This window comes from Camellia sinensis, chromosome 5, assembly GCF_055761805.1.
Source record: "Camellia sinensis isolate YWXY chromosome 5, ASM5576180v1, whole genome shotgun sequence".
NCBI classification, from domain to species: domain Eukaryota; kingdom Viridiplantae; phylum Streptophyta; class Magnoliopsida; order Ericales; family Theaceae; genus Camellia; species Camellia sinensis.
The window spans coordinates 8,116,548-8,141,270 of record NC_138965.1 but is presented as its reverse complement, the minus strand read 5'-3'; the positions used below and the strand labels follow the sequence as shown (position 1 = coordinate 8,141,270).

General features: G+C 32.9%; 2 protein-coding genes and 1 pseudogene across 5 annotated transcripts; all 3 read right to left on the bottom strand.

Annotated features, from left to right (window-relative positions):
• Positions 1–461: 461 nt before the first annotated feature.
• On the bottom strand, positions 462–1,908 carry LOC114270809 (tetraketide alpha-pyrone reductase 1-like; annotated as a pseudogene).
• Positions 1,909–4,771: 2,863 nt separating this feature from the next.
• On the bottom strand, positions 4,772–7,465 carry LOC114270797 (tetraketide alpha-pyrone reductase 1). The gene is made up of 6 exons (XM_028212384.2): positions 6,775–7,465; positions 6,513–6,685; positions 6,204–6,392; positions 5,826–5,988; positions 5,431–5,623; positions 4,772–5,086 (listed from the first exon to the last, which is right to left on the bottom strand). The coding sequence occupies exons 1-6, from the start codon at positions 6,899–6,901 to the stop codon at positions 4,945–4,947; spliced, it is 987 nt and encodes a 328-aa protein (XP_028068185.2). The 5' UTR covers positions 6,902–7,465; the 3' UTR covers positions 4,772–4,944.
• Positions 7,466–7,596: 131 nt separating this feature from the next.
• On the bottom strand, positions 7,597–18,175 carry LOC114270796 (protein NUCLEOLAR COMPLEX ASSOCIATED 4). 4 transcript variants are annotated; one of them, XM_028212381.2, is made up of 15 exons: positions 17,557–18,175; positions 17,375–17,467; positions 17,157–17,230; positions 15,010–15,071; positions 14,812–14,863; positions 14,325–14,425; positions 13,449–13,519; positions 13,087–13,188; positions 12,611–12,669; positions 12,346–12,520; positions 10,684–10,857; positions 9,601–9,769; positions 8,372–8,429; positions 8,132–8,237; positions 7,597–8,032 (listed from the first exon to the last, which is right to left on the bottom strand). In XM_028212381.2, the coding sequence occupies exons 1-15, from the start codon at positions 17,911–17,913 to the stop codon at positions 7,826–7,828; spliced, it is 1,860 nt and encodes a 619-aa protein (XP_028068182.2). In that variant the 5' UTR covers positions 17,914–18,175; the 3' UTR covers positions 7,597–7,825. The 4 variants fall into 4 exon arrangements, with proteins under 4 accessions (XP_028068182.2, XP_028068184.2, XP_082724275.1 ...); XM_028212383.2 differs by lacking the exon at positions 17,375–17,467 and having other exon boundaries at positions 17,557–18,160; XM_082868149.1 differs by lacking the exons at positions 14,812–14,863; positions 15,010–15,071 and having other exon boundaries at positions 17,557–18,160.
• Between the last annotated feature and the right edge of the window lie 6,548 nt (positions 18,176–24,723).

Sequence of the window (24,723 nt, the reverse complement as noted above, 5' to 3'; positions counted from 1 at the left end):
TGTATGTCAAATAAAATATAATAAAATAATAAATTTAATATTTCGAGAATTTTTTTTAAAGACATTAAATTTTGAAATACTAAATTACCACAAACTTTCAAATAAATTTAACATCTCTAAATTCGAAAATTTAGGTGAAACTATTAAACACGTCCATACACCGAAAAACATATATAGGGATTTACATAGCTCGGTAGAGAGTACACGTAGGGACAAAAAATAACAACAAAATTGACATTAATATGTGAATTCATATTAGACAGTTCACAAATTTCAATTTCTAGAGCACAATTTTTTTTTCTTCACCGTGCATTCCATTATTTTATAGCATGAATTTGTAGGAACTACAAGAAGGAAGGTGTGAACTACAAGAAGTAAACTAAAAAAATTCGATAGATGTCAGAGCAAGAAAAAGGTCATATTCAAAATATCGTAGGATGTTGCTAGTAGTTGTAGCTAGACTAGGCTAAACAAAGATGTCCTTGCGCCATTAAAGACGCAATGCAATCATCGAACATCTCTTCGATACACTTGAACTTGAATCCCAAACTTCTCAGCTTATAATATGGCCTATCAAGTGCCTCGAACCTGAAATATAGGCCACATGTAAAAATCATCAGTTTCAGTTCATCAATCACTAATCCATGTACACATCTAATACATACTTAATTGCTATATATAAATCCCCCCTCCCTTGATCATAGGATAATAAATACTCTCTTGTCACGCAAATTGAATATTTTCATCCAAACTTTCATAAATTTTAATATTATGCATGTTTTCACTTCAAAAATGTTGTCAAAATTACAAATTATAAAAATAAAATAAAAAATTTTGGACCTTGGAACATCAATATTACAAGAGCAATTGAAGGTTTTACAAACTAATAATCTAAAATAGAACAGTTTAATGTTGATAACATTAATCTCTACTGAGAAAACAATACCAACCTCTTGGGAATGGGTAATGTTGGATAGTCGACAACAACTGAACTACAAAGGTATCATCCATGCACATTTTTATGCTCATAAACAGGGATGTGGCAGAGTGCTACATCATCAATGTGCACATATCCCATCCTTCCATGCCAATGAAATTTCTGAGTCTTTCCTATTTATTTATTTGAAAGATCAAACACAACCAAACTGTAAGTCAAATAAGTGAATTAGTGAAGGGTTTATAAGTAGTACTGTCATTGTGCTTCCAAACTCCAGTTTGGTTACAAATACAAGTAACAAGATAACAGTTACTTAACACCACTGACTGAACTTTTGAAAGTGAAAAAAAATGGCAAGGGGAGAATGGTCACCAGATCGATCTTGTTATCCTTGCAGAACTCCCGTGCAGTCCTCTCAGCTAGGGTTTTAGATAAAGCATACCAAATCTTTCATATATAATAAACCAATTATGAGATGAAGGCCATACATATAAATATATATTAGTTAATGCAGCTGCAGGTAAGAGGCTGGGGTGATGAGTTTCAAATAAGTAGTGTGATATTATAATTTGTTTTGCTGGTACATGGAAGCAGGCCTATATAGTAAAATTCCAATGTTGGAATAATTTCAATTGGATAATTAAGATAATATAATTAACCTGGAGTCTTTCACAGAGCTCCAAGATGATTCATCCAAAGGCACATTTGGGTCGAAATCATCTCTTGCCCTTGCGGTTGAGAAAATTTCCAAAATAAAAACACAACCCTAATATTATATTCAAATTTGAGGATGTACATACACAACAAATTGTGATTGTACAATAATATTACAAATCACTATAACAAAACCATAACTAATCTTTCTTGCTTCTCATGTACAACTTTCCACAAGCATCCTCATTGATAATATCGATCAGGCTTTCTGGAAAATCAACCGGCTGCAGAACAGCATCATTAACTCCAAGGTCCATCTTCGCGAGAAAGTCCGCAGCCCGGTTAGATTCACGCCATGAATGAGAAATTTCGAATTGGTCAAACTTGTTTAGAAGTCGCCAAATGTGGTCCAATCCGCTATTAGCCGTTGAATGAAAGCACTGTTGCTCTTTCTTAATTGTTTTGACGACACTCAACGAATCAGACTCGATCCAAATATATTTAATACCCAGTTTGAACGCATGCATGAGACCTCTCCATATGGCCCATAATTCGACTACGAAGATGTTATGTACATCTTTGGGAGGAAGAACTGAGGAGACATAAGCACAAATGGGAAGACCATTGTAATCACGTAGAAGACCACCATAACTTGTAGTCCTAACATTATTTCGACCACCACGTATAGATCCGTCAGTGTTTAATTTAATCCAGCCGATTTTTGGTTTTTTCCATATACACCATTTTTCTGTTGCGAGAGAGTGTTGAAGAAACTTAAGGATGATCAAAGGTTGTTCATCGTCAGTAGACAGGAACGTAGGGAACCACGGAGGTGGACGTGGAGGTATTGGTGTCGGCAACGGCAACCACGGAGTTGTCGTCTCCATATCAATAAAGCCGAATCCACCAAATGAAGATGAGCGAACCCGAGTGTGTAACATCATATTACTAATATGCAATGAAAATCAAATACACCAACCCAACGTAGAAGAAGAAGAAGAAGAAGACTACCGAAGATCACCAAGTGTATGATATGTGAAGACCACCAAGAATGAATCACGTTATTAAACCGTGAACACCAATCCAAGGAAAGAAGTCACTATAAACGAAGCTGTGTAGTGTATATATACTAGTGTAAATCCTAGTTTCCTAGTTTGGATGGATGACCAACACAATTAATAACTAGGATCCTAGTTTGGATGGATGACCAACACAATTAATAACTAGGAGCAATTATCAGACGCAATTATCAATGAGCAATGTGAGGTATCATGAAAAAAATTTTATGAAAATGATCATGAAAGATTTATGACCCTTAGATTACACTTAAAATAAAGCACCCAACAATGTTAGGTATCATGAAAAAAATTTCATGAAAATAATCATGAAAGCTTTGTAACTCTTTGATTACACTTAGAATAAAGCACTACACACTAATCAAAGTAATCCAAGGATCATAAATTTTTCATGATCATTTTCATAAAAAAATTTTCATGGTCCCTAACTTTTTCCTAAAGCACCACACACTAATTAAGGCAATCCGAGGGTCACAAATCTTTCATAATCATTTTCATGAAAAAAATTTCATGATTTCTAGCTTTTCTCATTATGAATAACAAGGCGCAATTATCACGCGTTATTGGACTCAAGAAAATTAATTCTCTTATCAGTAACTTGGAGCAACTATCAGACGTGTTATCGGACTCTCTCCAATCTTCCATCGGACTGGGTCGTCCAGTCTGGCCTAGTGGGCAAGTTTTTATATTTTTCCATGATTCGAATCGTTTATATTTTAAAATTTATTGAATATATTATTTCTATTAAAAAAATCAAATTGGATAACGGAAAACACGTGTTTGGATTAATTTTGTATAAACCGTTTATTTTCTCATCGTTTACTTTTTTTTACAAAATTGATCCGAACATGTAATTGTCGTTATCCGATTAACTTGATTTTTTGTAAGGATGATATGATCAATAAATCTTAAAATATGAATGACTCAAATTATAGAAACAAGACTAAAAAAGGAGTCCACTGAGTCCCACAGTACCTCTCTAGCTCAATGGAGGAATGGAGAGAAGCCAGTCTCATTGTCCAATCCAACGGAACAATTTCAATGATCAAATGCATGGAGCTGATTTATTAGTAGACATAGAATTGTTTGGTTGTTTGTGTTAGTGTTAAAAGGTGGAGGTGAGAGGTGTTTTTAATGCGCGTGAGCCACACAGCTTGGTCGTGCCGTTTCCAATATGAGGAAAGTCACGTGCCACATAATTTTCTCTTTCTATATTCATCTTCAAATTTAAACTTAATTTTTATTTTTATTTTTTATTTTTATCTTATATTTATAGAATCTCACTCCTACTCTTCCTTTTTAATTGAGTTTATTCGAATGAGTATATTTCAAAAAAATTAATTAATCCTGCACATCTATATAAATATAGTGAAATCACTCAAATCTATTATTTAAATACTCATCTAAATTAATATTATAGTTTTTAGTTAATTTTTAACATGTTTAGTATTATTTATTACATTTTGTTACTTGCTCATGCATAGAACCAATTTTACGCTAGTTCTATATATTGATAATTCCTCACTATTAATATTAATCATATTATTTAAGGCCATAAATCCTCAACCAACCAATCATGATGGAGATTATTTTGGTAGTGGTATGTGGGTATCATAATAACAAAATGACACCGAAAGTTCTATTTAAATTAGTAAAATTTATTTTTTTAAAAATCTTAATAATTTATGTAATTTTGAAATTAGGACTCTCTTTGATAAATATGATGGGGTATTAAATCAATGAGTTTCATTTGTTAATCTCTGTAGTGTATGTCAAATAAAACATAATAAAATAAAAAATTACATGGAGAATTTTTTTTTTTAAAGACATCGAATTTTGAAATACTAAACTACCACAAACTTTCAAATAAATTTAACATCTCTAAATTTGGAGATTTAGGCAAAAATATTAAACACATCCATACACACCAAAAAAAAAAAAAATACATAGAGATTTACATGTCTCGGTAGAGAGTACACAAATGGGACAAAAAATAACAAAAAATTGACATTACTATGTGAATTCATATTAGACCGCCCACAAATTTCAATTTCTAGAGCACAATTTCTTTTTGTTCACCATGCATTCCATTTATAGCATGAATTTGTAGAGGGAGGGGAAACATATATATATTATTCTTATTCATAATAAATCATTGAAAATATTAGAAGGAAGGTGTGAACTACAAGAAGTAAACTTTAAAATTCGATCGATGTCAGAGTAAGAAAAAGTTCATATTCAAAATATTGTAGGAAGTTGTTAGTAGTTGTAACTAGACTAGGCTAAACAAAGATGTCCTTGCGCCATTAAAGAAGCAATGCAATCATCGAACATCTCTTCGATACACTTGAACTTGAATCCCAAACTTCTCAATTTAGAAGTATTCAGCTCATAATATGGCCTATCAAGTGCCTGGAATCTGAAATATAAGCCACATGTAAAAATCATCAGCTCATCAATCACTAATCCACGTACACATACAATACATACATAATTGCTACATATAAATCCCCCCTCCCTTGATCATAAGATAATAAATTCTCTCTTGTCACGCAAATTGAATATTTTCATCCAAACTTTTATAAATTTTAATATTATGCATGTTTTCACTTCAAAAATGTTCCCAAAAAAAAAAAAAGAAAAAGATTTGGACCTTGGAACATCAATATTACAAGAGCAATGAAAGGTTTTACAAACTAATAATCTAAAATAGAACAGTTTAATGTTGATAACATTAATCTTTACTGAGAAAACAATGCCAACCTCTTGGGAATGGGTAATGTTGAATAGCGTCGAGACAACATGGAAACAAGCTCATTATTGTCGACAACAATTGAGCTACAAAGGTATCGTCCATGTGCATTTTCATGCTCATAAACAAGGATGTGGCAGAGTGCTACATCATCAATGTGCACATATCCCATCCTTCCATGCCAATGAAATTTCTCAGTCTTTCCTATTTGTTTATTCGAAAGATCAAACACAACCAAACTGTAAGTCAAATAAGTAAATTAGTGTGCTTCCAAACTCCAGTTTGGTTACAAATACAAGTAACAAGATAACATTCCTTAACGCCACTGACTGAACTTTTGAAAGTGGAGAAAAATAGCAACGAGCTAGCGAGTTGGTCAGCAACAGGGGAATGCATTAATTACTACCTTCAAGCAAGCCGAGGACATCAGATGCGGTAGTACACAAATGAGGTGACAAACTAGGTCCAACAACAAATGAGGGGAGAACGGTCACCAGATCAATCTTGTTATCTTTGCAGAACTCCCACGCAGTCCTCTCAGCCAGGGTTTTTGATAAAGCATACCAAATCTTCATATATAATAAACCAATTATGAGATGAAGGCCATATATATAAATATTTATTAGTTAATGCAGCTGCAGGTAAGAGGCTGGTGTGATGAGCTTCAAAATGCGTAGTGGGATATTATAATTTGTTTTGCTGTGTACATGGAAGCAGACCCATATAGTAAAATTGCAATGTTGGAAAATAATTTCAATTGGATAATTAAGATAATATGATTAACCTGGAGTCTTTCGCAGAGCTCCACAGAACTCCAAGATGATTCATCCAAAGGCACATTTGGGTCGAAATCATCTCTTGCCCTTACAGTTGAAGAAGACGAGGTGAGAATCACTCGCTTTAATGATGGATTCTTCTTACATGAACTCAATATGTTCAATGTACCCTCAATTGCAGGTATCAAGATTTCAGCCTATTCCAATAATATTGCACCACTTCAAATATATATATAAACGTGATGTATATACAATGCTAACAGGAACATGCTTATAGATTGAATGATTGAATGAAGGGTCTATTAACACGAACATGCCTTTGGATCAGAAGATGGTTGGCCCAAAACAGGGGAAGCAATATGGAAGACACCGTGACATCCCATGATTGCGTCGTCAAAGCTGCCCTCCTCCATTAGATCAGCCCTCACCAACTCAAGTCTCTCCTTGGCTCCTTCCAGCCTCCACAGATGCCCCAATTTCTCATTGTTTCCTGCATATTCATAGCAAATCAACTTTAATTACAATATACACAAAATGCAATTTTTGATTTCAGTGAGAGAGAGAGGGAGAGACAGATACCGGGGTCCCTAACTGTTCCAATGACACGATACCCAGACAAGAGAAGTCTCTTGATCAACCAAGAGGCGATAAAACCAGAAGCACCCGTCACGCATACTCTTCCTTTTGATTCAAACTTCTCGTCCATATTAATTTCCTGTGCTCAATTAACCAATAATTCCAGCACTGCTCTCTCATTCTGATTGCAGGATATATATATGTATATATAAAGCAGCATGGCCTTTGATTGGTACATCAGCTTGGCATTGTTGGGGGGTAGGATGTGGAGACGGCAAGTCATCTCAAGCATGTGCACTGTTGTTAAGGTCACAAGTAGGCAGTCCCACCAAAGAATGCCTGCATTATATTATTCACTGCTTACGTACCTCAACTTCAACTAAATTATATTTTTTGAGCTTTTGAGCTCAGATTGTGATTGGATTAGGATGGCTCAGTGCAATTGAAATTGAATATATACATTCAAAACTATAACTAAATTCAAACACCAACGGTTCAACTGCATGTATTACCCAACAAGTCCTCAAATGAAATGTTAGGGATTCTAAATTAGGAAAGACAATGTCTATTTGACATATATATAGATATACACACACACACACAGAGGAAAGATGATTCTAAATTAGGCCAGCCAATTTTTGTTGTCCATTTGTTCTAATATATTTTCAATCATATAATGTTGAGAAAAAGAAAATCTCAAGACATTCGTACAACTAAATATAAATTAGAATAAAAATATTTAGAGACTGAATCTCAATGTTTCATTGTCTTCCAAAAAATTATTATACTCACAACTATCACTATTATTACTCGTATTAACAACCGTTTGACAAAAATCCCCACAAGAATGGATCCATTGATAAGTGAAATATTTGCAACTCCAATTACATTAACATCTATTAAAAATGAAAAGAAAAGAAAAGAAAAGAAAAGGCATTGTAGAGAAATATGAAAAATGGAACAAGAACCAAGTAAACGCCTTCCAAGCATATAAGCTACAAAATAGACATTGTCAATAAGTCAAAACTTTATAACAATAAAGACGCCACTTGCTTCACGAGCACTCAATTCGCTGGCGCTTTGCAGAACCATGATCGTGATCTTCAGATATGTCTATGTTTTTGTTATCAACACCACTAGTAAATAACTCGCCATTTTCTTTATATTTGAAAGTCCAACCAGCAAAATCAGACTCCGAGAACAAAGAGCTGGGAGTTGCCTTGTAGAATGCAAGTGGAACCTGTTTTACCCTTCGTCCAATCTGCAAGTGGATTAAGTCTTTATTTGAATTGAATCACGTTAATGAAAGCATAATTGAATATTCTTTTTCTTTTTCTTGTGTAAATAGATGCAAATATACCTCTGCTCTAAATATTGTTGCATATGAACCAGAACTGAAATCTTTAACCGCAACTTCAGTCGTTTTGCTTCTTACTGTCAAATCATTCTCAAGGGACAAAACAAATCTAAAAAAAGAAGAAGGTATTGTCAATGAAAAGGAAATGCCAAACAATGTAATTAAAACACATTATTCTAAAGAATGCAAACAAGCAAGCACATTCAAGAGAGGAAACAGAGATGATCAGGTTAAAGCATGCACCTTGATACAGGTGGGCAGTAGTGGTGACGGAGGGTATCAATCTCCCAAAGAGAACTTCCTGCACACATGTTGTCAATTGTTAGGCATTTTTTTCTTCTGAAAGACATAAAATGCTAACAAGAAAAGAAGAATAGCAGTCAAGAAGAATGAAAATTTATACATTAATCATACAGGACATTTGCAGACTGATGAAGGCAGGACAGTTACCAACTAAATAGTGAAATCAAACGAATAACATGGTATAAAAGGTACAAATTTGTAGGGCCCCGTAATTGTCAATAAGTAGGACTCCCGGGTTTTTGTAGACTCCATAACAGATAATAGCAGACAAAAAGACATCAAATATCCATAAGCCACATGGAAGCATTAAACTGAAAATTGCTTCAATCTGTGCATCCTTCTCACAGGCCAGAAAGCTGAATGGATCAACAAAGTACTCAAGGTGACTAGCTACCAATAAAGTCTACTCCCAATTAGTTGGGATTGACAATATCGATCCATCTCAATGTCCTCATTTATAAATATATACTAGAAGGCTACACACAAGTGCGATGCATGTACAGAAAAGATGGCTGTAACTGTCATCTGAGCAGTTGCATAAGGTTAATTTGGATATGAGAAAATGCGTGACATAGCTTCAAAACTTGTTCTGAATTGTGTGCTTTATATAATAGAATATATATATTGTTTTGAGATATAGAAACAGACAGAGAGAAACAACAGAAGCAGGTTCAAGAAAGTACTCGCCATTACAAGGTCTTCCAAACTCAGACAAAAACACAAAAGCGTGTAAGCATATTAAAGATTTATTTGCATAAGAATAATTTGGATATGAGAAAATGCATGTCATAGCTTCAAAACATGTTCTGAATTGTGTGCTTTATATAATGGAATATATATATATATATATATATATATATATATATATATATATATATATATTGTTTTAAAATATAGAAGCCGAGTCAAACAATAGAACATACTCGTAGTCGTTCAGTGTAGAAGCATCACACAGAAAAAGGAGATTTCTATATATCTAAGAAAAGACAGAAAAATAAAGATGCATCAAGTTAAAAATTCAACATGCTTTGACAGTCAATCCCCCCTACCCAACCTCAACTCTGTGGGTGTACTGCACATATGTTCATGGTGGTGCTGGTGGCATGGGTTGGGGCAAAGCAATTTATTCAAATACATGAAAATTTACAAATCTCGAAGCAGAAACTTACTCATTGCATCAGTTTTTACAGGATTACTTTCCTCATTGTTGAAATGATCAATCCCTGATTTTTTACTAGATATTTCTGGTTTTGTAGATATTTCTGGTTTGGTACAGGAGTCCTCAGTTTCACCATCCTCCACTCTAGAATCATCCCTAGAAGTTCCATCACCATTCTCCTGCACAAATATCGAAACTTCCTCGTTCTCAAATAGAAAATATTAAAAAATGCTGAGCCCAAGCTCTTCTGAATGCTGCTAAGATACATAAAGAGTAAAAAATAATCAAAAGATCAAATAGATATAAGGAGAACATGGTCCAACCCAAGTAAACTCAAATCTCTAAACTTTTAAGAATTGTAAAATATAATAAAATCTCTAAACTTAAAGAAATGTAAAATATTCCATTTCAGTTGAGACATGAAAGAGTGAGTAGCGTCTACCTATCAACTTCAGAATTCTCCAGCTCACTGTTCTATAAAGCATGAGCAGTTTCTACCTATCATATGAAATTTCCTTGCAATTCAAAACATATTTATCATTCACACACTGCAGTAAACAAATTTCTCCACTTCATGCACTTTGCTTTAACTATATTAGCAATGTTCACAAATGGTCGATTCAAGATAACAATGGCCACTTTAGCTGTGACCTAGGCATAATTTTCCACAATATGAATCAATAATACCACTTCATCCTTGCTCATCTTGTACCTCTCTATTCTCCGGCACAAAGCCCTATAGCAAATGAATAGTATATCTTCATAATTTTAACATTCGATTTACCTTCACTACATGCATTACTATCAATGACGTACCCTGGGACTCCAAAGTAAATAAATCCTTTGGTCAACTTAAAAATTTATGCTAATTTTGCTATTATGAAAACATTGAGAACATGTATTTTGTTCTAGCATTTGAAGAGAGAGAGAGAGAGTCACAGTTTGTGTGTTTGCATGCCTAATAATATTATGCACAGCATAAGTCCCCAGTTTCATTTGCACGAATCCAACAACCATGATGTCATATATATTTTGCAAAGATTTCAAAGACAAACAATAACGTTGATACAAGAACTTAAGTGCAAATTGCTACCCGATGAACCAAACAGTTGATTGAAGGATGTCTCCGTAAAAGGTTGTGAATCAAAGCAATAACGACCAACGCTCCTGACGGAGGAACTGAAAGTGACAGTCTGCTCAATTTCTTAGCAAAAGCAGCAGCTAAATATGCCGGAAGAAGTGGTGATTTTAGGCATGAATCAAGAAGCTGCATATAATATATTGCAAAAGTTAGAAAATTCAGCCCAAAATAAAATGAGTTCTTTTGTTCAAAATAACACTATTTTATAAAATAAAATAAAAAGTATTCCCAATCTAACACTCCTTAACAATTAATTCCAATTATAATGTTTTTTATGCCACCTATGTTACTTTGTTAGCTTTTTTTTAACATTTTTTTACATGCCATGTTGGCATTTTTATTCTGCTATGTAACATTAATTAAAACAAACCAATAACCGCCAATCCAAAACCATTGCTCACAGAAAGGGCAGCTGCCATATTAAGAAGTCCTACAATCAATTAAGTTCATTTTCAACTTGGTTGCTTAATCAATATGTTGACCATAATAACTGCTCATGGTGCTGATAGAAGAGGGGGGGGGGGGGGGGGGGGGGGGGGGGGGGGCTTCACCCTCACTAGAGATAGGCCAATCACACAAACACAATTTCGAATTTTCATAATATTAACTCCTTTATTGAATTATTGAGATTACACATACATTTATAGGCTAATGACTCTCCTAATTTTGTAAGGACTATAACTCAAATTTAGAAACTAAAATTATTTAGCAACTAAAATTATTTAGCAACTACTAATATTCTAGACCAACTATAACTTTCAATTCTACTTCAATCATAATAAAAAATTTTAATGACTTCTAATTCTACTTCAATATCAAAATAAGAAATTTAGACTTTTGACCTATATATAATGACCCATTTAATAACTTGGCTCAAAATAAAACTCATGGGAGACCCCTACAATCCATGTCTAACAATTATTGGAATTACTATCATCATATATTATAGTAGTTTCAAGTAGGAAGGAGTACAATTATGATTGAATATAAAATAAGTTGAAGAGTTACTAGGTGAACAAGGCCAACATCAAGATAATTATTACTACCTCCGTCCCAAATTATTTGTCTAGTACAGAAAACAAAAACTTAAAAATAATGAGTTTGTGTCAAAATTTTCAAAAAAAAAAAAAATTTTCACAAATTAGAAGTACTTCATGAGATCTTTCAATTAGTGAAAAACATTTGAAAATTTTCGTGCGAGAATACATTATTTTTAAGTTATCATTTTTCATGCCGGACAAATAATTTGGGACAGGGAGTTAATTAATTACAGAATTCTACGAATTAGTACATATAAAAATATGTAAGTTCTGCCGCCGGGGGGGGGGGGGGGGGGGGGGGGGGGGGGGGGGGGTGGTTGTCCCCACCAGCTCCTCCCTGTATCCACCATTGACTGTACTGTGTAGATACACACACACACATGCACAAACACATAATTCGTAGATGTCACCTGGCTATTGAATGGAGAATGTTTATAAGCAAAACTCAAAAGTATCCCAATAACATATTAAGATTCAGATTTTCACTAGACTACTGAGAAATGAACACGACACCCAAATTGGCCTAAATATTTTTAGTTTACAAAACAATTAATTATAAACCACAAAAGATCACCTCAAAAAATTTTGCCCGATGCTTTGCCATAAAGATAGAGGGTACCAATAGTGCATAAAGCTTCTCATAGAAGTCAGGATACTCAAGGCCATGCTGTGTCATAAGAATGTACAAGCTGCTAAGAGCCATGACACTGATAACACCTCCAATGTCATATGATCTTGTCAGAAAATCACTGCATATTGTGAGGTAAAGTATCAGATGTAAGCATAAATTAAGTAAGAAAGCTTAGAAAAGAAAACGATATCTCAGCATGCGGGCTCACCATAACATGATTGGGTTCGACAAATAAGGGATGACTGCCTGATGAAGAGTAACAAGAACCTGAACATCAGAAGACAGGCAGGGAAACACACGTCATAAGAAAGTTGTGATAAGGATTAAATGAAACTAATAACTCAAAAGAACAAAGAAAAAGCTACATAATGTAATATGAATGAAGAGTCAGATGGGCATAACTGGCAGCATGAGGCTAAGGGAAAGACGCGTTTTTAAACCAATCATTACCAAAAAGCAGTTTAGAGTTAGTGAAGTCTGAAAGATCAACTCAAATCCAATAATGAATTCACTTTATTGGCTCAAAATAAGCATAGAGAGAGAAATTAGAAAGTCAGTCTAAAAATCAATAGTGAAGACAAATCAAACCATGCACCAAGGGTCTAATTGGATCCAAACAATAAAAAACAAATTAAACAATCAATATGCACAAGAGCAAGAAGTAACTGTCACTACGAGGTTTACCTCCTTGTACAAATCAACCGGGAGTGGTAACCTAAGAAATGATATCCAAGCTTTAGTAAACTTCAATTTCATCTTTTTAGCAATATTAACTGCAGACAATACCTGAAAACAGTAAAATCCTAAAACATTGGTACTGCAAATAAAGTATTACAAGAACCAGAAATACTTTTTGCGTATTACTTAGGTGTAAAAACAAAACAGTTCTAAAGAAAATAAGAAAAACAAAGACAATAAATTATCAGTATGAGATTGGTTTGGAATACATAGTTACTGAACAAAAAAATCTCTTTTCTAGAAGGGAAAAAAGAAACTTGGGATAATCCAATAATTCAACAAGATACGTTACTGCTAGATTGCTCCACCTTGTTCTGTTTATCATCTGCTTTTGGATGTTGAGAATGCTCTTTGCGATCACGTTCTTTAACAAAGACTCCTAATCAAAAAGAAACAAACATAAGAATCTTGTTGCCACAAAACTAGAAGGTCATTCAAGAGCAAGGTAAAACTAACAAGAACCATGAACAGATACAGCAGAGGAAATTTAGAAAAAGAAAATTAGTGTTAAAGTCTGTCTAACATACATATATATGTATAAACACAATTATAAGCTTGCCATTTAGGGAAAGGACAGCTCTTCAAGCATGAAATAGTAGGAGCTCCGTGGCATAAGGCTTGAACCTCACAATCCTTATTCTTTAAATAATTAAAAAAATTAAATATCAAAAAATGTCACTATGTAGCACATACGTATACAACAAAATGCACTGATGATATACATGAACATATAGGCATGTGTGTGTGCACTAGTGTATGTTTTCCACTCTAACCATAATATGTTGCCAAAGAATGTTTTGTTTACTAGTAGTTCTAATCTTAACAAATATTAGGAGAAGTTCAGAAGAAACCACATTCTGGGAGCAGCTTAAAACCTTCTCATCTTAGGGAAGAAAAAGAAAGAATTCCTTGTAATGCCGCATGCCTAGAATAACCATAATTCGACACACCTTGCATTGTATAAGCAAAATTCAAATTGAAAGCAACATGTTACATCTAGTCAGCACTTGTCCCAGGCAAATAGACAGAAGTAAAATTATGTTTTTGCCATCTAATTCCAAGCTAAAGACCAGAATTCACAGATTTGATGCATCCTAATAATGTATAACAACAGAAATGAAGTATTGTAAAATAGAAAATAGAGAGAAATACAAATTCCATATTAAACAGAAGCAGGGAGTCACCTGATCCATTCCACATCTCATGTTCAGCTTTCTCATCCGTGCCTTCTAAAGGGGGGATGTGTGATAAGATACGATATATCTTGTGAATAGGGAGCTCTACACTGCAACACACCAGCAAGACTTCAGTTTTTTTTTTTTTTTTTTTTTTTTAATATAGGCTAGGTTCACTAGAACAAAATTCTAAAATGACCCATGTCTACATAAAAAAGCGAAATTGAAAATTTCTAATGTATTTAAAAGCCAAACAGAGAACAATGCCAGTCATCAAACCACCTAACACTTCAATTGCACATGCAACACGTTCGAGCAACCATGTGACTATGTGAAGCAGGCTTCACTACAAATACCATTCATGTGAAATCAAGCACCGCGTAACCACTCATTTAATTTATTTCACATCCAAATCTTATCACAAAGAAGAGGAGAGCAAAGATTAGAGAAATGGTTAATCTGCACAGAAAGGGCTGTCTATAAAAGTAACACTAACCTTGTTCTTGAATGACTTTTGTTGTGGCCGTCTACACTCACAATTTTATTGTCTATAGAGGAGGGAAATTGTAGACCAGATTAGAAAATAACAAAACTATGAGTATAAAATGTAATAAAAGAATAACTAAGAAAACAAAAGGTTGATGCCTGAATTTGAAAATTACTAACACAATTAACAAGTATGCAGAAGAAGTACCAGAAATGTCTTTCGCCTCCAGAGTTCGAGCCAACTTTTCTACAGTGATGTAAGTAAAACAACTGTACCAAGAAGGAATTATAGTATCCATCAACAAAATTTCATTTGGAAACTTATATACTTATAGGTACGATATTCCCCTAAAATTTATCCCAGACAATAATTAAATCAATGAAAGGCAAAATAAAATTTATGCAAAAATGATAAGCCTGTAGCATGAGATAGAATTTTCAGAATTCAAAGTTCCAAAACTGGGTTTCTAAATATAACTAATCCAAAAATGGAAGCAAGTTGAGGCTGAGTTGCTTGGACATTGCATTTTACTTTGTGTTTACCTATGAAGCACGGATACTTCTAAAAGGTAGACATATCTGTATTGGATACCAACACTCCTTAGATACTCGCAGATACGTATACGATACTTAACAAAAGTATTGGATACTTCTTAATTTAATTTTCATTAATTTTGAAATATCGGATACTTAATTTTGAAGTATCAGATACTCCGAGTCATGTATTACTTCTTTTACAAAATTAGAATAACATTTCTTGCATAGCATTATAATATAATTGAGAGGATAAATGCAAGAATATTTTTCCAATACTTTGCTTAGTTTTTTAATAAAAAGAACATGGTGAGCTAAAGTAATAGAATTTGTTATATTGGTGTATCCTTATTGTATCATGCGTGTCCCCTATTACTACACATAACATAATGATTAACAAAAGAATATAACAATAGTAAAATTAATACCATCAATAAAATAAACAAGTAAACTTGCATACGGCATTTTTGACTAGTACAAAATGGAAAAATACGAACAAATTGTGGATTGGTCTATTATTGTAATATAAACATACTACACTTGATATTAAAATGAAACATTTACAAGACCAATTGAAAATTAAAAAGTAAACTAGCTATTGGCCTAAACTAATACTTAATTCTTAAAGATTAATATTATGAAATTATATTATAATTTCTCAACATTCTTCAGCTTATGTGCTACTCACTAGTAATAAAAAAAATTTAAATACATTTTTTACAAACGTATCCTAACCATACATATATCTTCTTCTTTTTTGTCTTATTGCCGTATACATATTTCGTATTGATATCCATACTTCCTAGGTGTTTACCATATGTAATTGAGAAAACGACAATACTACATGCACCACCTAGTGCACAACTTGGTGAATGTGTGGACGACATTCACATGTCGTGCAAAAAGTTATCCAAAAAAGTTGTGTGGGTAAGTTTTTTATTCAGAAGAAGATTAGAGATTGTTCCTGGATAACATGTCATGTATTGGTACTTGGATACATGGAGCATGCTCCATGATTTTGTACTTCTAAGGTTCAATCATCCCTTGATAATAATAATAATACAACCGTGCTACGTAGCTCGAATTGGAAGCCCCCGAATCCCCCGAATTTATTTATTTATTTTTATTTTTTTTTCAATAACGCAGAAGAAGAGGGCAAAAAAGAAGAAGAGGAAGAAGAAGAAAGGAAAGGGGCAGAGCAGAGAAAGAGAGAGAGAGATCAAACCCACCCCATTCATCATCAACAACAACATGTTCATCAACATCACCATCATCATCATCAACACCAGCCAACAGTTTTTTTTTTTTTTCCCTTCATTTCAGATCCAGAAAAAACTGGGCCGGGCTGCGATTGCCGACCCTCTCTCTCTCCATTCCCTCTTCCCCTCTCTTCTCTTTCTCTCTCTTTCTCTCTTCTTCTCTCTTCTCTCTCTCTCTGTTTTCCGACATAAGGAAAAATAAATAAATAAATAAATAAAAAACTGCCCAAAACGGTCGTTTTGGGTGGTCAGGGGATTCGGGGGGAGAGAGATTCGAGCTACGAAGCTTTATTCATAATAATAATAACAAAATTTATGTTACTTAAAAGTATATACAAATAAATGTATATACACCGCATGCATTTCAACTGAGTGTGATAAAAATCTAAGCCATCAAATATACACAGCATGAATTGATATTGTGTTACCGATAGCCCTAAAATAACAAGTGTTGGTTCATAAATATGTAACCATGTAAAAATTATGAATCCCCCAAGAAGGAGAAGGAGAAGGAGAAGGAGAAGAGAGCAACAAGTGAAGATAATGGTGTACACATACATACCGGATGTCAATGTAGTTGAAGTACTTTGACACAAGTAAATCTAAGAAAATTTCAATTCCCACAGTTGAATGAAGCTGAAAATGGAAGCAAAACGAGAAATGGAATTAGGGGTATGTGACAACAATAATAACAACAACAACAACAACAACAACAACGGAAAGTAGAAAAGTTAAGACTGATACAATTATTAGTTGAGAAAAATGAAGCAACAAACTTACAATGCTGTAAATAAACCTGTGGTATATAGAGGAGTGAAACCTTCCCCCATTCCCAACCTTGACGAACTCCATTATCGTATCCAACACAAGTTCCTAATAAAATTATATTCCAAAAAAAAAAAATGACAAATTAAATTGACGGTGCCTGGAGAAGAAGATGGAAATCAATGAATGAATGTTACCCTGAGAGCTTCTTCGGATTGGGGAGATACGGCAATATCGATGAGGGAATTGACAAAATCATCGAACTTGGATCGGAGCCAAGTGCGGTAGATGAATTCGGGATCTTGGGGGTCGCCTTGGGGGTGGGAAGGAAGGTCGGGGAGGATAGGAGTGAAGAAAGACTGAACGGAGAGAAGAGCTTCGAGGGCGTAGTGCGGCGGAGAGGTACCGGAGCAGACGAAGCTCATGAGGAGAGGTAGGTTGTTGATGTGAGCCCTGGAAGACAGAAGCTGGTGGCCTAGGGTTTTCAGCTCTGAAATACTGTATTTCTCTCTCTTGTTATTCTTCTTCTTCTTCTTTGATAGAATGGAAGCCATTGTTGGGGTCTGCGAGATGCTCGAATCTACTCTACTCTACTCTACTCTTGTTGGAAATCTGAACGAAGAAACAGAGAGAGACAGAATAACGAAGAAGATAAGACACTTCCTTCCTTCCTTCCTTCTACATACAAAAACACTCGCACAGAAAGTTGGAAAAACCCTGCCTGCCTCCTTCTGCGGCGCTCGAGTCGAGCTCTGTAATCAAACGTGATTTTGGGCTCTGTTTGGCACGCAGGCTCTTGTTATCTTGTCCTGAGTTAATTATAAGACTTTGGGCCATTTCCCTAAATAAGCCAAAATAGTAAGTCAATTCTCAAACTAAGCCTAGTTTTGAAAGAATTTTCAAAATAGGCTAAATCGTTGTTGTGAACCACGATTTCAACATATATACGCCTCTCTCGTGTAAAAGTGGGGAAGACTTAAAATTGTGGTTACAAAAAGTGACTTTGATTAAGAAATCGCGGTTACAAAACGCGCTTTTAATTAATTTTTTTTCCTTTTGAACTCGCTGTTACAAACCACGATTTTATCCAAAAAAAAATTTGTTCTGAATTCGCTGTTTAAAACCATGCTTTTATGAAAAAAAAAATTGTTCTGAACTCGCAGTTTACAACCACAATTTTATCAAAAAAAATTTGTTCTGAAATCGCTTTTCTAAACCACGTTTTTTGGCAAATTCTTTTTTCATTAAGTAAAATTGTGATTCACAACCACGATTTTAAAACCTATATATGATCTCCCAGCCCCGTGTTTTGCATTCACGCTTGTTACATTTCCTCTCTTCCTCTTCTTCACCCTCTGCTGTCTCTCTCTCGGTCTTACTACTCTCTCTCTCTCGCTCTGACTCCTCTCTCTCTGTCTCTGTGCTCCCTGCTCTCTCTCTGTCGAGCTCCCTCTGATTCAATACTGTCTCTCTATCGTTCGTATGGCTTCTATCATCTACTTTAATGCGAATAAATTAGGGTTAGGGTTTATATTTGTGAATATATTTGTGTTTGCATTTATGTTTGTGAAAATGTGAATAAATTAGGGTTAGGGTTCATGAATGTGGGGTTAGGGTTAGGGTTTATATTTGTGAATAAAATGTTGTGAAATCAGAAATAATAAATTAAGGTTAGGGTTTATATTTGTGAAATTTTAATTATAGATAATTTGTTGAATGTAAATGTTGAATGTGTTGAATTTTAATTAAAGATAATTTGTTGAATGTGTTTAATTATAGATAATTTGTTAAATTTTAATTATAGATAATCTGTTGAATGTGAAATCTTAAATCTTAAATTAGGGTTAGGGTTAGGGTTAGGGTTTATATTTGTGAAATCTGTTTAGAAATATGTAGAATGTGAATGTTGAATGGTTTATATTTATCTTAAATCTGTTTATAATTGTGAAATCTGTTGAATGTGAAATCAGATTTCTGTTCAATGTGACATCTGTTGAATGTGAAATCTGTTGAATGTTGAATCTGTTTAGAAAAATTTAAATATTATGTTTGAAACGAGAAAATGAGAGTTATGGTTTTCTATTGAATGTGAAATCAGAAATGAGGGTTTTGGTTTTTAATTAGGGTTTTGAATTGATGAATGTAAAATCATTTTTCAATTAGGGTTAGGGTTTTAAATTGTGAAATCAGAAATGAGGGTTATGGTTTCAGAAATTAGGGTTTAAGAAATTTATGATAAGTTAAATTTTTTTAGTAATGTTATATGATTTTTTTTAGGAACAAATAATTTGTACATAATCAATAAATAATTATCTATAATAATAATAATTTTCTTGTATATTATTATCGTAACTAACTTTATAATTTATTGAAAAAAACATGGCAAAACACAAAAAAAATCTAATTTTGTCTACATAAAAATTATCTATAATTAAAATTTCAAAATTTTCTATCCCTTTCTTTCAAAATTTCCAAATTATTTTTTTTTCTCCTTTCACTTTCCCTTTCTACAAATTTTTCTTTTTAATCAAAACATATTTGAGGAATAATCATGCCATTCCCTTTTATTTTCATTCCAATAAATTACCTTAGTCCTATGCAGCTAAAGTGTAACTAAATATTTACAATAATTTTAATGCTGTTAATTAATTACATAAGAAAGAGAAACGTTAATTTGGCTGTAAAAATTATTATTAATTAAGTGATGTGGAGTAGTAATAACTTAAAATTAATAAAGTAACAAAAAAATTTTGTTATAAATTTCAATTTTTTAAGTAAGAATAAGAAATTGGAAAGTAAGGAACAAAATTTGTGATAATAAATTGTTATGGAAGTTTTCTCATAATTTTGGCCCGGAACAAATATATATATATATATATATATATATATATTTTGGAGATAGGGATATGGCAAAATAGAAAAGTCAGATAATTGAATTTTATGTCGGTGTAGGCCTTCTTTCGTTTTCTTATTACATTTTTTTAAAGAGTGATTGTGATTGTTAATATTTTCTATGAGTGACTCTTTAAGTAGTACACTAAAATTTTATTAACAAATTAAAAATCTAACTACTTAGAATGTTGACCCAAAAAACAAAAAAAAAAAAAAGAAAGAAAACTTTAAAATATGCCATTGATGCGACATGCCCCTACGATAAGAAAAATTGGTTTGACTAAATTTATTCACTAAATTCAAATCTGATCGTGGTTAAATATAAAAAGTATAGTTTACTTGAATTTCATGGCCCATTTAGGGTTGAATTTCATTTTCGAGTTTTTCCTCCTTAAATTTTATGACATTCCCTTTTATAAATTTGATATAAATAAATGACTTTTTAGAAGTGATCCACAACAAAATTGATATAAACATTAGGGGTCAAATAATTTGATCCACAAAAAATTAGAAGTCAAAAAATTACTTTTTACCTCTTTGCCAAACGAGAACTTTCAAGTCATCATGGAAAATGCTATTATGAAAACATTTGATATTAAAAAAAAAATGTTTAAGAATTATGTTTGAAAAAATTAAAATATTTGATTTATAAAATGAGTCATTCTCGATAATTTTTACCCACTTGAATTATCCAATTGAGTTATTCTCTATGTGCCTGCATTATGTTTATTCAATTAAGTTTTAACTTTTTATGATAGTCGGATGCCTGAATCAGTTTACGTATTTATCGACTAATCTTACAATCCACACCAAACGTCCCTTCCACGTAGATCCGACAAATCTCAATTAATACCTATAAACATGACACATACTGAGAGTTCAACTTGAGATCTGAAAAGAGCATACCTAATTTTTAACACATAATGAGAGCTCATTAATATTAATGAAACTCAAGTTTAACTCGATTTAGGTCGATAATTTTTTTGTTATGTTTTTTATATTGCTTAAAATTATGAGAGCTCATTAATTTTTTATTTATGTTATTTCTTACGTTATTTCCCTAAGTTATTTCCTACGTTATTTCGTATGAGGTTATTTCCCTAAGTTAGGGAATAATGTCATGGGAAATAACCTACCAAATAACTTTGTCATTAAGGTCCCTGTTGGCAGAAGCTTGAGCAAATAAAAGTAACTTGTCTTTAATTGTCCATAAATCTCACTAATTAGACCACCACTTTTAAAAAATGACATGAATAATGTTTGAAATAAAAATTAAGAACAAGTCATACAAAATCAATTGAGTTATTTGAACTCAATGAAAAAAAAAACAATTTCATAGAAAAAGTTACACTATGATTTAAGATTTTTGTATGATTTGTCCAATTTTGTCCAATCGCACTGAATAAATACAATACTTGATAAAAATTATAGTATAAAATTATATGAACAGAAAAATAAAAGAAGAATCTTCGTAATGTCTTCGTATTCAAAATTATTGATATATCTGTCTAGGTTACAAATCACGCTTTTAAGGAAATTTTATTTATACATAAATTTTGAAGTAATTATTTTTTTAAAGTAAATCTGATTAAGGAAATTTGATTTATACATAACCATGCTTTTGTTAAGTAATTCTTTCTATCTTCAGAAAACGTGGTTGCAAACCACCGTTTTACTGTTGACCCGTGGATAATAATCACTTCTAAGCAAAATGTAAAAATTCAACAAAGAATTCAAAACCAGCACCCATTCTTGTTTGTCACAGACACTCACAAACACTCTCTTTATCCCTCTCTCTGACACACACACCCACAACATTCATACTCACATCAAACATATATAATTTTTAATATATATATATATATATTTTATTTAGTAAAATTCAGACCAATATTAAATATATATAATAATAATTGATAATAGCAAAAAATAATCAACTATATAAAATGATTATTTTTTTACTTTAATTCTTAAAATGTAATTTTTTTATTTAGGTAAATTACATTGACACCCCTGAGGTTTATGTTTATGACAGTTATAAAATAAATTATTTGAAAAGAAAAATTAAATTAAAAAAAATTAATTGTTCTGAATTTTATAAAATAAAATTTATATATATTAAAAATTATATATGTTTCATGTGAGTGTGAGTGTTGTGGGTGTGTGTGTCAGAGAGAGAGATACAGAGAGAGTGTGAGTGTCTGTGACAAATAAGAGTGAGTCCTGGTTTTGAATTTTTGTTCAAAATTTGTTTTGAAAACACGTTTTTACATATTTTACTTACAAGCGCGGTCACGAATATGTATAAATCAAATTTCTTTATGTATAAATAAAGTTTACCAACACTTTATAATTTATATAAACTCACAACCTACACTCATAATTTATGTAATGATTAGAAATTTAGGTAAATTAGAAATATTGTTACTTTAATGTAGGTTGTTACTTTGATGTAAAGTTAGGTTTACCTACACTCATAAGTTTACCTACCTCATAAGATTGTTGGATTTTCCTACACTCATAAGTTTACCTACACTCAAAGTAACAAGATTAACAACTTACACTCATAAGTTTATGTAAATTACTTAGATTTATAATTTATCAATTACCTAAATCAACTTACATCAATTATATTTATTTAATGATTACAAATGTTGTTACTTTATAATTTATAATAATTTTTTTTATAATTTATACAAAATTAATCCAAAATTAATAAAAGATTTTCAGACCTAAAACTTAGCTGAATTTGTTTTAATGTGCACAAGAGTTTGATCTTAATCATAATAAATAATGTAAAAAGCATAACAGAAGAACATGATGTTAATTTTGTATGTGTTGTAATATTTGTTTCTTAAAAAGCTAAAAAATCTAAAGCATTATCATTATTTTAACTCATATTTTAATTCAAAAATCAATACTGCTTGTTGGATTACAATTGTTGATTACTTAAATAAAGTTTTTGCATCACAAGTAATTGTAATTGAATGAGTTAAAATTCATATAATTCTTTTACAAGTACAAGGAGATATAAGTATATTGTTGTTATTTTAATGTTTTTTGTCTTAATTGAAGCAAGTATATGGACACTGTTCCAATTATTTTCTATTGGGGGGGAAACATAATTCGGGATCCCGATGAAGGCGTCTCATATGATGCTGAGCCGAAAGGGATATATGCGGTGCAAATTGGCACCACGCTTAGCAATTTAGAGGAGATGTTTATGTCAAAGGTGGCAAGTTACGGGGAAAGTGTCCGATTGACCTTCAAATGTAGATATCCTTATCGCCAGTGGCAAACGCACAACAAATACAAGATATTACCGATCAATGACGATGAGGCGTTGAACACCATATTAAGTATCAGTGCAAGTTTTCAAGCACCAAATTGTTTGGAAGTCTACATTGATAAAGAGGTTGTACACAATATCCCGAACATGACACAAATGGATTATCGTCCGTTCACTACATTGCTGACGCATGGAATTGACACAACAGCATTTCAGTCTCCTATGTATGAATCAGGTCAATGTTATCCACTGTGCTACACACAACAGTCATTTTAGGGCCATGGTGTAGAATCAAGTTCACGTGGTGGATATGATTATGAATTTGACAATAACACACAAGATGTGCCCACATGCAGCTATCATACCACTCCAGTTGAAGTTGCTGGTAATATGGCTGAAACAGTGAACGAGGTGCAGTTTGCTGACAGTGACATGTACGGTCCTGATGTCGCCCTAAACGATGACGACAATGAAATGTGCGATGAAGAAAATTTATTAGGCGGATCAGATGATGATGATGACAACTCATACCTTGTTCGTATATGTGGGATTGTCATGCAGAGGCATCTTTCTAAAGCCGTTCATAACCAACTATAGAAACGACTAAAGGCGAAAACACAACCTTACAACTCATTTCGCCCTACGAAATTATCATTCATTTGTTTTAGAAAATTAGCATGGCTACATGGTTCATGGGAGGGAGTGGGAATCGCAAAGGTGGTAAGAACTTGCAAAGGGGTGACAATTCACGACGAGGAGGGGGAAGACGAAGTGGCGATGCTGAAGATGAAACACCATTTCCTTTGTTAGATGCCTCTTGTGCTTATCATGATAGGTTTGGGAAGCGACATTTTGTCATGCCTAAGTACTATCGAGATCCATGTGGTTTGGTGGAGCAACCATCAGATAATCAAATAGGATATGGTTTAGCAAACGCTAGACTTTTGAAGTGGCCTGCACTATTTATAGAGCGAGTGCAAATGGAAAGATTATGTCGGAGAAATTGACTGAAGATGCCAAAAGCACGTTCTGTTGAGATCCAAAAGGAAGATCCTGATAATGTTGATCGACTATGTGAAAGACTACAACGTGAGATTTCTCAAATGCGCCGTAGGTTAGCCCGCGATATGCAGCTATACATAGTTAAGAAGAATGCCCAAAAGAACAAAACAGAACCAAATGA

Excerpts from the sequence above, each read along its gene's own strand:
- LOC114270796 (XM_028212381.2), bottom strand. The coding sequence starts at position 17,913 with ATGGCTTCCATTCTATCAAAGAAGAAGAAGAAGAATAACAAGAGAGAG. Across the intron at positions 13,189-13,448 it reads CAGATGATAAACAGAACAAG|GTATTGTCTGCAGTTAATAT; the intron begins GTGGAGCAATCT and ends TACTGTTTTCAG. Across the intron at positions 8,238-8,371 it reads TACTGCCCACCTGTATCAAG|ATTTGTTTTGTCCCTTGAGA; the intron begins GTGCATGCTTTA and ends TTCTTTTTTTAG.
- LOC114270797 (XM_028212384.2), bottom strand. The coding sequence starts at position 6,901 with ATGGACGAGAAGTTTGAATCAAAAGGAAGAGTATGCGTGACGGGTGCT. Across the intron at positions 6,686-6,774 it reads TGGAACAGTTAGGGACCCCG|GAAACAATGAGAAATTGGGG; the intron begins GTATCTGTCTCT and ends ATGAATATGCAG. Across the intron at positions 5,989-6,203 it reads AGCTCTGCGAAAGACTCCAG|ATTTGGTATGCTTTATCAAA; the intron begins GTTAATCATATT and ends TTATATATGAAG.